The sequence below is a fragment of the Dermacentor andersoni genome, chromosome 4, assembly GCF_023375885.2.
Source record: "Dermacentor andersoni chromosome 4, qqDerAnde1_hic_scaffold, whole genome shotgun sequence".
Taxonomy (NCBI): Eukaryota; Metazoa; Arthropoda; class Arachnida; order Ixodida; family Ixodidae; genus Dermacentor; species Dermacentor andersoni.
In genome coordinates, this window is record NC_092817.1 from 185508325 (window position 1) to 185522413 (window position 14089).

At 49.7% G+C, this 14089-nt stretch overlaps 1 protein-coding gene across 1 annotated transcript in view; it reads left to right on the forward strand.

The window, feature by feature from the left end:
• LOC126530610 (uncharacterized) overlaps positions 1 to 14089 on the forward strand; it is a 105719-nt gene that overhangs the window by 55325 nt on the left and 36305 nt on the right. The window contains exon 5 of the mRNA XM_050177874.2: positions 12727 to 12929. Within this exon, the coding sequence (XP_050033831.1) occupies positions 12727 to 12929 (203 nt within the window). The remainder of the gene's footprint in view (positions 1 to 12726; positions 12930 to 14089) is intronic.

Genomic DNA, 14089 nt, shown 5'->3' on the forward strand with positions numbered 1-14089 from the left:
CATAAGAATATGTCAGCATAGCTGGTTGTACCCAAGAGTTGTGAAACGATAACACCTCGAAGGCGAGGCTTACGCTATCTTAAGGTTGGTTTCTTATCAGCTTTTTTTTTAACTACACATGGGTGCTTGAAAGTGCGATGACTTATTAAGGGCAGTGGCGCATCATTATGAATACATAGAAACCATTACCTGTCAATGTTTATGAATCTTTTAGGATTTATTTTTACTAATCCTAGTATTTATTCATTGATCTCTTCATTCTTTCAGTCTAAATCTACTTTGCGCTTTAATACTGCAAGTGCAAGATACCTTGACTAGTATCTTCTTTTTTTAAAGGGTTTTTTAGCTGCTAATAAATTGTGTTGCTGAGTACGGCGTTTCACGATCTACTTCACATGAGGTACCTGCATTGTAATATGTACTAGACGCGGAATGTTGAAACGCACTCGTATACTGTCTTTGGCTATGCATTTACGAATTCTCCTCCACCCCCCGGCCCCGAGCGTCACTAATACAAAATAATTTATTGCTGTATTTATTTATTTATTTAACATTGGTTCAGACACTGGAGGTCTTGGGGCTCTACAACGTAAAGCTATTCCAAACTTTTCTACTCCAATTCTGCAGTCAGCAGTTCGCGATTGGTAAAAAACAATTTTGGACCGTCCCCACGTCGCCTCTCTGTGACAGGACGTCACAGAGACCGCGATAGCTCCCCATGATAGCTACCCATCTGATATGACGTGCGCACACTGATTATGCATGATTGTACTGAACAAAACAAAAATAGTTATTTCTGATTCCGCGCCTTTTCGCCATTAGACCTCGGCTATTCGTCAAACCTTTTAGGGCTGCACGCACTTCACACGCCTATCGCTCGACGTCACAAAAACGCGAAAACTCACGGCGTCAAAGTGACGAGCACGCATTAAAGTGCATGAAGATGCGGAACAAAACTGAATTTTTTTGTGGATTGCGGCACGCTGCCCCGCTGCCGACCGCTCAGGCACTGGCTACTCGGACCGGCCGGAGAGCATGGGTTTATATGCGTAAAATGAAGCTTTTTGCGTGGCCGTGTAACGTATTCGAGAATTTTGGGCACATTTACGACCTCGCTCTGCCAAATATTTTTTGCTGAGGATCTGTTTTTACAGTATTCTTAACCTTCCGTTGCATTCCGCCGCGATATTGTACAAGCCACCACAAGTTAAGTAAGGGAAAGCGGACCAATCGCAGACGCCGGCACCACCCTCTTCATCCGGTTATCGATTTTCAGTGCACTGGCTGGGCCCCACAGAATCCATCTCCACTTGAGCCTGCTCGTCGCCTCTTGTCAGCCAATTAGACAAGACAAGCCGCTCAATGCAGGCACCGCTATTCGTTTTTAAAGAAAACAAAAGTGACCTTCTATAAATAAGGAGAGCGTTTGATTGGTCTGTTAGACAACCCTGAGGCTCACCACCCGATGCTTGCGTCAGCGGTTGCGCAAATTTGACGTCCGTAGATTGCAATAAAAACATATTAGAATAGTTTTACGTTATAGGGCCCCTAGATCGCAAGGCTAAAGGCGGAATGTTGTCTCTCTGACTAAGGCCCTGTGACTCGTACATTGTTCGATGTTCAGGTAGCGCAGCATAAAATATAGCATACATACATATCAATATCATGGAATCTCCATGCATGGCATAGATCTTAAACATAGGTGCAATAAATGCCTGTATCATTAGGCAACTTTCTAAGTAGGAGCAGTTTCGGTTTACCAAAGTAATAGGTAAAACAGCTAAATGTTGGGCTTGTATTTTACCACGAGAACCATCTTGAAATACAGTGCAACGAGACGGCACCACGGAAGGGAGTACAAACACAGGCGCAAAACTAACAACTGATTTTATTGAAGCCAGACCTACAGGGATATATATTCACAATCCGCGCAGACACACCTTTGCAAAGACAAAATGGAATTCGTCGAACAGGAAGGGATAAAATCAGGAGTGCAAGGATATACAAGTACAATGCAGAAATTAAATTCCTTTCGTGGCTGCTTTAATCGCTTCCTGTTCGACGAATTCCATTTTGTCCTTACAATGGTGCGTCTGCGTAGCTGGTGAATTTGTCGTGGTCACCGGCAGAGTCGACTGCTTCATCGCATGAAGGTGAAATGCAGATGCGTTTACACAACGCATCTACACAACGGATGCAGATGCGTTTACACAACGCGTCGAAGAAGCTAGACAGCCTGCACGCGTACGGTTCTGTCAAGAGCAGGACTGCGACGCAGGCCGCTACAATGCTGGCCATAGACCAGCAACCTATGAAGTAAAACTCTTGCTTGGGCTAGTCGGTTCATGCTTGAATGAGTAAAGGCAAGGCGAGAAGACCAGGACTGAAGAAGGACACAAACGACAGGACCTGCGCCACTCACAACTAAGTTTATTTCCGCAACAAGCCTGCCTTATGTAGGTCAATCAAGCCGAATCATACACGCTACGTTAGAAGTAAAATACAGCTATCCATCGACCACTCAGGAATCATATCTGGCACAAAAGATCAAATGAGCAAACAAGAACCACACGTGGAGCAGTACGGGAAGTAATTCATCGAGCACAGTCTTTACTAAGCCAGCGGGGAGAAAAAACAAGACATAAGAAAGTACCGTCTACCCTTCACTATCAAACTATCCAAAACATAGCACCATTCAAACGCCTAAGGCCCAGTCAGTGATAAAACCCGCACGACTATTTGAATAGTGACCGACGAATAACACGGAAAAAACATGAAGAAAGGGCGTCTAAGTACAGCTGCTGTGTCAAAACTAAAATCTCTAATAGTCACTCACCTAAAAAAATTAATAAAACGTGTGACCGCGCGAAAAATGACCCATGTGACAAACAATGAAATGGACAGAACAGTTGAACGATAAAGGGTCTAAAGAACAGCGTCTTCGTCAAAAAAAGGCGACAGAACCTGTAAGAGCCGCTAGAAAATCGTCAACAAAATAAATACTAGATAAATAAAAGGAAGACAGACAGAAAAAACCTAAATGAAATCACCCCAACATGAGGCCTAAATGAAACCTTCTAAAAAAGTAGTCTCCTTGTTACTAAGCCAATGGAAGGCCTGCTGACACATTTGTTTCCCTTTCTTGATGAAATAGGCTTCCACAATCTCCCGCTCGAACGTGTCTTTTCCAAACTTCACAAATTTAGTTTTGTCGAACTTGGTACGACAATTAGTGCAGTCTCTACAATGCTCTGCAAGGAAATTCTCTTCATTGTTACGCAGATTACGGCAATGTTCCATTGCAGGCTCATTGAAACATCGACATGTTTGTCTGATATAGCTGCGACCATAGCTTAGAGGGATTTGGTACACGACACGTGTCCTTCATTCAGTGAACTTCTTCTGATGCTGAATTAAACAAGCCGGGTGTTTCTCTCGGTTCATGACACAAAGCTTAGACAACTTGCAAGGCGCCTAGAAGACAACCTTTACATTATGCCTGCTCGCCACTTTCTTCATGTTGTGCGATACCTTATGAAGGTAAGGAATTACCGCAACAGAACTGCGTGAAACTGGCTCCCTGATAAGAGGCGGGTGCTTGAGTTTTCGGAACATCGTTTCGCAGACAGCTGAAATCAGATATGGCGGGAAGCCTGATTGTTGTAGTCGTTGCACTTGAGCGCTAAAGCTACTTGACACCAAATGGACACAAGACTTACTTAGAGCAGTTTCCAGAGAATTGGTAGCGATTGCAAGCTTTACAATCGTGGAATGGGTGCTCTCAAATTGTAGCAGGCCTTTGAAAGAACGCGGATTGTACATCCAACAGATGTCTTACTTTGGAAACACTAGCCTGATATCCAAAAACTGGAGTTGACTACTATTCGGAACTTCCTTGGTAAACCAAGGTCTCTTAGCGGCGGTCAGGGACAAGATCCAATCAACTGGTGAAATCCGCTTCCAAAATTCTGCAGGTGTAAGCGCTGACAACTTCAGTTTCTTATTAGAGTTCTACGTGAACTCAACTGCCATTTTGTTTGAAGGAAAGTTTTATGTGCAGAAGAAAGGGATATAATAAGTCCTGTCCTTTGCAATATCTTTCTTTCTGTTGTAGGAGCTGAGATCAGTAATAATTTTCGTGAACCCCATGTAGTTTCAATATACAGATATGTTGATGATTTCTTGGTCATTTTGAAGGATGTCTCCGACTACGAATTAAGTTCTACCGTTGAGCGAACCATGACTGTCTTCTCGAACCACAGCCAGGGTCTCAGGAAAATGCCGCGTATCTTCATGTCGACGACAAAGACAACCATGGGAAATTCAGCAGGCTTCGTCTCGTGCATCGGCCTAGCGGAGATTAGAAGAAGTCATCTCTAGACTCGACTACTAAAACGAGCTGCTTTAATTAAGGGTCTTCTCGTCACCTATCTTCGTTGCACCGCGAAAATAAATGTCTGTGGCTTCAATAAAAACGGTCCTTAGTTCGCGCCTGTGGTTTTATTCCTTTCTATGGTGCCGTGACGTTGAGCTGTACTTCGATATGTATTTCATGTGTGTAATATGTGTAAAAAAAAATTATAAACATAAACAAGCACAATATGAATCTGACTTAACAAAACATAATTATACGAAAAGGAAACGAGAAACTAATTGGTACAGTCTCTATAGGGAAGGAAAAGTAAATATGTTTACACAGCATTTTTAAAGGAGTTCAATGGTCAGAAGTTTTGCGCAACAGTGATCGGATTAGGATGTGCATATCTGAAGGATGGCGCTAAGTACGGTAGTTGGTTTTGCAAACGAAGCTCTAAAATGGTCATGCCTGAAATTGTATTGGGTTACTTTAGAGTTATCTTTGACAAAAAATGACTGCATCTTCTCGAGTTCACCGAGTATCTATATAACGAACTTAAATTCATATCGGTGAATAATTTTTAAAAGGTCATGTTTCAAGAAAAAACGGTGCCGTGTGATTACGGGACCCAATTCTTTCAACGCAGCGAAGAGCTTCTTTTTGGAGACTTATCAGTCGATCCAATTCTTATTGGCACATAGTCTCCCATGCCAACAGGCAATGACTAAGACGGGACTGAATTCACGCCTAATAAAGACGGCATTTTAACGAAATAGGAAGAAGGCACCTAATTCTAAAGAATGTGGCTATTTACCCACAAATACTAGAATCAATATTCGTTACGTGCGGTGTAAAACTGAGCTTTTCATCAAAAACTACACCTAAAAATTTTGAGGTTTCAGTCTGCTCGATTACACAACTATTGAACATGATACTGAAAGGACAGTCACGAGGCTGTCCTTTCAGTATCAAAAACAACATGTTTAGTTATACTGACGTTTAGCTGTTTCTGGTTTTTTGCTAACCAAACTAAAAGTTGATCTACCCGATTACTGGCTGTGGTTTCGAGCATACGTAGGCAGTTACCTCAGAAAAACAAACTTGCCTCATCAGCATACGAGGCATACTGGTGTAAGCGGTATGTTTACAGTATCATTTACGCATAGAAAAAAAATAGTGGACCTAAAATTAAACCTTGGGGGACACGTAGTGCTACTTCCTTCTTTTGTGAACAATACATTTTATAGCGTGTGTTGTAGCGTAGCAGTGAAGTAGTCTCGAATCAGTTTTAGGGCCAACCAACGAATTCGATAGTATGACAGACAGACAGACAAAAAACTTTTAATTAGTCCTAAGGGACTACGTTGTCGTAGTCGCGGGCCGCACCCGCGCCGGGGGCGGAAGACCGTGATCTTCAGCCCTGTCGCAGGCCCTTTGGACAGCCCGAAGCTGGACTTGAAGGTCGTCGCTATTGACGGCTTCCTCCCAGTCTTCTTGCCTGTTGAAAGGCGAGTGGCGCAACGCAGAACATTGCCACAGCATGTGGTTCAACGTGGACCGTTCCTCGCCGCAGTCTGGGCAGCGGGGATCCACACCCGGAGTGTAGTGGCTCAGCCTTGAGCGAGACGGAAAGGAGCCCGTCTGCAGCATTCTCAGCACCGAGGCCTGGGGTCTGCCTAGCTTCGAGTGAGGAGCCGGAAACTGCCTGCGTCCCAGCTGGTAGTGAGCAGTTATCTCGTGGAAAGTAAGCAGCGGGTCCGTCGTTCGGTCGATCCCCTGCAAAGCCGGGCCCCTCGGACCGGCGCGGTTAATGAGACCTCGCGCCTGGTCGTGGGCCAGCTCATTCGGGTTGATCGAGGCGAGGGAGACGTTCCGGCCCGTGTGAGCCGGGAACCAAGTGATGACGTGACGAGCCGTGCCTGTCTTGCGGGTCCTCAGCACTGCCGCAGCCTCGGCCGAGACCGAGCCGGCGAGAAAGGCCATCGCCGCCGACCTGGAGTCCGTGAAGATCTGCGTGCGCCCGGGTTCGCACAGAGCCAGCGCCACAGCGACTTGCTCTGCGACGGACGCCGTCGAGCGTTGGATAGACGCCGCATTCAGGATCTTGCCCTGGGTGTCAACCACCGTGGCCACGTAGGAGTGTGATCCGGGATACCATGCCGCGTCGACAAAGGACGCGAGCTCTGGGTTCTGCAGCGCAGTCTTGATGAGTGCTCGGGCTCTGGCTGCGCGCCGGGCCTCGTTGTATTGTGGATGAACGTTCCTCGGGAAGGGGGAGACTCGAAAGGAGTCCCTTTCACCCTCGCAGAGCGGGACCGCGCACGACTCCTCGGCCACGGCTGCCAGACCCGCCATTTCGAGTGTTCGACGGCCGGCCTTGGTGGTAGAGAGGCGAACGATCTGAGCCGTTTTCTGTGCTTCGATCACTTCGCTCAGGGTGTTGTGGACCCCGAGTTGCATCAACTTCTCCGTGCTGGCCGTCACGGGGATGCCGGGGACTCGTTTAATGCTCTTCCTCATGAGTGCCTCGATCTTGTTCTCCTCCGACCGCGACCAGCTTAGCGCAGAAGCCACGTAGTTGATATGGCTCATGAGGAAGGCGTGGTAGATCCTTATAAGGTTGGCTTCGCTAATGCCCCCCTTCCTGCTCGTCACTCGCGAAACGAGTCTGAGCATGTTCTCCGTCTTCGCGCTCAGGCGCGCGATCGTCTGCGCGTTGCTGCCCTTTGCATTGAGGACTAGTCCGAGCACCCTGAGAGAATCCACCCTCTGGATGCGCTGACCCGTCTTTGTTCTGATTTCGATCGGTACCTGGTCCAGCGTCGTGTCGAACTTGCGGCCTTTTCTGTCGGGCCGATACAGCAAGAGTTCAGACTTGGTCGTCGAGAGGACCAGCCCCATGCCCTCGAGGAATTCTTCCGTGACGTGCAAGGCCTCTTGCAGGGCCCGCTCCACCGCTGCGTCCGACCCACCGCCGCACCAGACGGTGATGTCGTCCGCGTAGAGAGCGTGATTGAGATTGACGGCCCCGATTCGGTCGAGTCGGACTGATAGGTCTCTCATGGCGGTGTTGAAGAGCAGTGGAGATAACACCGCACCCTGCGGCGTGCCGCAGGCTCCCAGCACGTATCCATCCGACTTGATCTGGCCCAACTTGATCGTGGCCTTGCGATCTCTTAGGAAAGAGCTCACGTACGCGTGAAAGCGTTCGCCAAGGTTCAGTCTCGTCACAGAGTCGAGGAGGTGCTTGTGTTTGACCGTGTCGAAGGCCTTGGCGATGTCCAGCGCCAAGATGCCTCGGACGTCTCTCGTGACCACGTCGACTATCTCCCTCTTGATCAGCAGCATGACCTCTTGAGTGGACAGCGAGGGTCTGAAGCCGACCATATTCGGCGGGAGGAGGTGTCGTTCCTCGATATGCCTCGATATTCTGTTGTGGATGACATGCTCCGCCACCTTGCCCACGCAAGACGTGAGCGAAATGGGTCGCAGACTGTCTATGGCTGGTGTCTTGCCCGGTTTCGGAATTAGGATTACCGTGGCTTCCTTCCAGGCATCCGGTACGATGCCGGCCTCCCAGACATCGTTGATTTCTTTGGTGAGCAGTTCGATCGAGCCGTCGTCCAGATTTCGAAGGAGTCTGTTCGAGATTGCATCCGGCCCGGGCGCCGATCTTCCGTTGAGGCTTTGAAGGGCCGCTCTGACCTCCGAGACGGAGAAGGGGGCGTCGAGCTCCCCGTCCGCCTTGCCGCCATAGGCCGGGTAATCATCTGGCCCGGACTGCCCGATGGGGAGGTAGCGACGCGCGACTTCGTCCATCACTTCGTTCGTAGATGCCCCTTCGCTATTGAGCTTGTGGACCAGCCTGTCGATGGCCAGAGTGTGGTTTCTCTTGGACTGCGTGTCGTCCAATAACTGCTTGAGGAGGTTCCACTTGCCTCCCGCACGCATTTGGCCGTCGACCGACGCGCAAACTTCGTTCCATTGCTGCTGGCCGAGCTCTTTACAGTGCGATTCGATCTCGCGGTTGAGGGCCGCGATTCTCCTCCGGAGGTTGCAGTTCAGCTTCTGCGTCTTCCATCTGGCCGTGAGGGAATTCTTCGCTTCGAGCAGGTGCGCCAATCGAGCGTCCATGCGGTCGACCTTGAGGTCCGTTTCGATGGTCCTGGTGACCGCAGCTACGTCCTTCTTGAGCTGCGCTACGAGGTCCGCAAACGACTCGTATTTTTCGTGGTCGTCCTTCCTCCTCTTTCGGAAGGCGTCCCAGTCGACTATTTGGAAAGCCCTCTGTGGGGCCGCGCTGACCGGTAGGGAGATTTCTACGATGTAGTGGTCACTTCCCAGGTTCTCTTGTAAGTTGTGCCGCTCCGCTCCCGGCGCGTTCTTGACGAAGGCCAAGTCTGGGGTGGTGTCTCTCGAGACCGAGTTTCCCATGCGCGTGGGGTAATGGGGGTCGGTTATCAGTTCTAGGGAGCTGTCAGTCGCTGCCTGCAGGAGTCTGCAGCCTTTGGGAATGCTTCTCACATAGCCCCAGGCTTCGTGCGGCGCGTAGAAATCTCCAGCCATAACGAGCGGCGTCTCCCTCGCCTTGGACGATGCCTTAGTTGTTAGGCTGTAGAAGGTCTGCCGGTTGTCCCTAGGAGAGCAGTACACATTGATAACATAGACGCTGTTCTTCAGCCAACTGTTGGGTATGATCTCGACGAGCAGCGCTTCCAGTTTGGTGTTGCCAAGACGGATATCATGCTCCTGGAAGGCGCACTTCTTTGCAATAAGTATCGCGATGCCGTGCCCGTTCTCCGCCAACGAGGAGACAGCTCGGTATCCCTGGAGGGAAATCATTTCCATCCCCGTTTCCTGTAGCAAAATGACGTGGGGCCTCTCTTGCGGCTCCCGGGCCTTGATGAACTGCACCAGTTGAGGCCTGCGCCTCCGGAAGCTGGCGCAGTTCCACTGCCACACGATGAGCTTACTATCCTGTCTGGCCATGGTTGGGCATGTTGGACCGGAGGTAGGCTGGGGTACCATCTTGCTCGTCAGGCCACGACTGCTGATTGTCTTGTATCATGTCACTGGACACCGCCTCCGGCCTGGCGGCGTCGCCGTAGTGTAGGTCACATCGCTTGGCAAGCTCATTCTCAAGCAGTTGCACTCTAAGTAGAAGGGTCTGGTTGCTCTGTACCAGCTCGGCAAAGGATTTTTGCATGCGGTCCAAGGACCTCTGCATGGCAGCCTCAGCCGTGCTCACATCCTCAACCGTACCCTGGGAGGAGGTGGCTCTGCGCTTGACCGCCCTTGCTGTGGCCCCTTCTTCCGTAGACGTTGGTCTTGCCGCGGCCGCTTGGACGGCGCTGGCGTTTCGGAAGGCCTCAAAGTCGGCTTTCATTCTCTGAATTTCCTCCTTGAGACTGGCGTTTTCGCTCATTAACTGCGCGATCCTGGGATCGTGCGCCCGCTCGCTCTCCTGTGTGGCGGCGTGTTGCGTCCGGCCTGTCTGCTTCGTCTGTTTCACTTTGTCGGCCCAGGTGGGACCTCCTGCGACACGAACCTTGGACTTGGAGCGGCCCCTAGATTGAGAGCGCCCTCGTTGCACGGAGCGCCCACGTGAGCGGGAGCGCGTTCTAGAGCGGGAAAGACTGCGCGAGCGGGAGCGCCCCCTCGAAGAGCTCCTCTTCCGTAGCGCTGACGTCAGTGCCTGGCTCATCTCGCGTGCCGCGTTGCCGCCCTTCTTAGCGTCGCCAGTTTTCTTCCGCCGGCGCCTTCGGCGTCTCTGCCTGACGACATACGGCGTTTGGAAGCGTTGCTCGCACTTACGATCAGCCGTTGGGTGAGGGCCTCCGCATATGCCGCATTTCGCCTCACACTGGTGGCCTTCAGTGGGGGACGCGGCTCCGCATCCCCTGCACTTCTTCACACTCGGGGTCGGACATACATCGGCCCTGTGGCCCAGTTCCCCACAACCGTAGCACACATCAACTTGCCTTCTGTATAAAGAGCAGGGCAGCATGCCCGCTCCACACATGACAAAGTTCGGCACCCTAAGTCCGTCGAACAGGACGATAACCGTGGTGGTGGTCTTGATGCGACGCACTTCCAACGCGGTGGGGTTCCGCTGGTGTACGATCATTGCGCGGAGCTGAGCGTCGTTGAACTCGATGTCGACTCCCCTCACAACACCCTTGCATGTATTGTCCGAGGCGGCCATGTACGCGGCCACTTCAAAGACCCCTTCGCGCAGGTGGATCTTTTGAACCATCGCGTAAGCACGCGCGTTCCTTTCTTCTGGTGTTGAGACGACGTAGATGTTTTGCATGTTATTTGGGCAGACGATGTCTTCGCCAACCTCGTCGGGTCAAAGCGCCGCCGCCATAGCCAGCGCTTGTGCCACCCTAATAGTGCTAATCCTTTTCACGTTGAGGCCACCCCTTGGCCTAACGATGATTCGAATATGGTCCCGTGGCAGTCTCGGGAGCCTTGAGGCAGCGGCAAGCTTCTTCAGCGCGTTCCGCGAGGCTGCCGTGCGGCGGCCGCCCCTGCCGCCTCCCTGCTTTACCGGGCTCGGCGTCGACTTGGTAGTTTCTTGCCTTGCCTTCTTAGTATTGCCCGTTGCCGTGGTCCAGCCGGGGCTCCTTGCTTCTTCGGGGGTGATTTCTACCCCCTCCACCATCTCGTCTTCGGGCATGATGCCCCACCACCCCGGAGTTAGGCCAAAGGCCTAGCCCGTACTCGTCACCAGCGTTAACCCGTTAGGGTTAGATCCGCCCGGCGTCGCGAAAAGTTCAAGGTCGTATAAGAGTTCGAGAAAAGCACCTACCGATATAAATCCGGTATCGGCTTGATCCCCGCAACAAACTGCGTCGAATGATGCACAATGTTCAAGCGTTTTGGCGGACTGTACCACCGAAAACATTTGAGAAAACGGGAGCCGATGTTTGCGCGTCCGCACTTCTCGGCGCCCCCTGGCGTTATTCCGATAGTATGACAGTTTATTTATTAGGATGGCATGTTCAGTGGAGTTGAAAGCTTTTCCAAGATCCGGGAAACCACCGACCTTGTTAGATGTGTTCTGAAGATTACTGAGAATTTCTTCTTTGATCTTGTGGAAGACGGCGCAAGAAGGTAGACGCCTGAGCCACGGTTTATTTAGGCCGGCCAGCCATGGCGCAGCGCGATCTCGGCAGCGGCCGGAGCCGCTCAGATCGGGCACACCAGCGTGTTCTCGCGCTACCTGCACGCGTGAGCCCATCTTCTTCTACACCTGCTTCGGACGCGATAGTCGCGCCGCTAGACTCTTAACAGGCGCCATTCAGTAGATCTGTGTTCACTGAAGCCAAATTGTTCGTCCCACAAGGGCGTGCATTTCATCCATGAATTAAGTTAGTCTGCACTTTAGGAGTCATTCCGGCACTTTCGAGACACGAGGAAATCTGGACGTCGATCTGTAACTATTTAAATCTGCGACGGCGCCTTCTTCATACAACACAATTACTCTGGAGATTTTCACGGAATCGGGGAAGATGCCATTCGCTATAGCACTGTTAGAGATATGGCATAATGGAGTCGAGACAGTATGAGCAACAGCTATGATTGGTGCTGCTTCTTGTGATCAGTTCCTGTTGCAGTATCCTTTTTCAAGGTCTTCAGAACGGAAAAAAAATCCATTTCAGTGCAAAGTAGTAGGAAAATGGAGCTTTCGTAGTTAAGATATTTTTTAGATTCCATGGTTGAAGCACTAAAGTGCGATGTCTCACCATCACGTAAAATGGAATAATTGAATTTGTTATCGAAGGAAATTTCACTGTATTAACAACCGTCAATCCTTAATGTATACAGGTTAGCGTTTTAGTGATTCCTTTAGACCTGCGAACTTGGTTCGATAATTTATTTGCGCCGTTAATACCGTGGGAAACACGTGTTCTTAATACTTTTAGTAGGTTTCTTGAGACCCGCAGTGAACTTGTTTGTTATTTCTTGTATGAAACTAATAGGAAGATCCCTTAACGAATAAATGTGTCAAATATTTTGGCACGTTCCTGCATTCTTTTATAAATAAGTCGATTTACCCTTGGCTTCCTGGCCTTCTTGTACCTCCTAATCTCTTCTAATAGGAAAGCAGCATTGTAACACGAATTTATTAGCTTTATCAACATATCAGACGCAATATTCGGATCATTTTCACAATACATCATATGAAGCCACTTTCAAAAGCGTCCTTCATGGGTGGCTCGTTGACGGTTTTACTTGAGTAATATTTCTCGCAAAGCGACGTATAAAAAATCGGCAGTTGTGGTGAGCGTCACAGCTTGCGCTAAGGCTGCATTTTACATGTCGGTAATGCTTGTTCGGACACTAATAGAGCGTTCCTGCAGGGATTCTTTACCATGGGCGTCGCGGAAGGGTTTGTCTCAACGGCCCCATTTCGCGACTTCGAGGAGGGTTCGTTTCGTGAGGTTCCCGTCGAAGATCCAAGGAACTGCGTGCTCAGCATTTGCTACACGTCTGGCACGACAGGTCTGCCCAAAGGCGTGGTCACCACACACTATGGCTTCGTCGCAAATATGGCGACTGCAGGGTACGTACATTCACGATCACTACAGCTACTACTTATATCATGGGGACAACTTATCTTGGCATGGAGCGAAGGGTAGTCGGGGGAGGGCAAGGGGGCTCAGTTTCTGCACAATCGTATTACTCCGCCGAATAGTACGGCTGCTTGCTGCTGGTTCCACTTTTCGTTTTCCTTGCACGCTGTGTACGCCCTAAGGCTATCTTCACAACCTCCAGAATTGTCCTGAATGTTTATTCAAATTTCACGTGATATTTATTTTACGTTTTCAAATGTTTGAGTGCCGTATTTGAGGTAGAGAACAGCCGTGGCGGTAACGTGGTGCGGTCCAAAAAATTAAACAGAAAGAATAATAGACGCGAAAATAGAGAAGAAATACTACACGAAAGTGCACAATCATTTAATATTATGTGCGACTGACGACATCATTGACATCATTGTCATGGTAATAATAACTCCAGTTAAACTTATTTGTGATAGGAAAACGTGAAACATGAACATACATTCAGAGAACTCTTTAGCAGCGCATAAAGAGACATTTTGTCTAGGTCCAGTAGCTTCCAGTGAATTGCCAAGAAAAGTTATCCCCTTTTCTAGTCAAGCACGGTGCCTTTGATGCAGTGCAGTTCATTACTTTGCTAAGTAGTGAAATAGAACCAATGGACGAAAGGGTGCCATGGTGACACTCTAGACACAAGGCCTATTTTCGCCGCCTTTCCTCTATTTTCTAGTTTCCCTTCGAACATAAAGAAACCGAAACAAGCAAACTCAAATCATAGTGTTCCTGCAATAATTTAAGTAATGAGAGGCAACCGCGATGCAGGATTGGTGAAGTCACAGCAGGATGTCACATTTAGAAGCGTTCGAAGTAGGCCAACGCGGCTGTGATGAGGACACTGGCGTTGACTTGTTGCTGAGCCTGCCTTATTTTTGTGAAGCATTCAAAGGCATGCGAGAGCGCAACAGAGGAGCAGAAGAGTGGCATAGTCGACCATGTACACTTTATGTTGGTTCCTTGCCACCCACGTTGACACTGTAAATATTAGCATCGTCTAAAGATAACCGCGGCTCTACGATGACGTCAGCCAAGGGACTCGCTTTTGCCGTCCTCTATGCTCCGGATGCTCATGCCTTCCTTCTGTCCTCAATCTGTCCAATGGCATGGT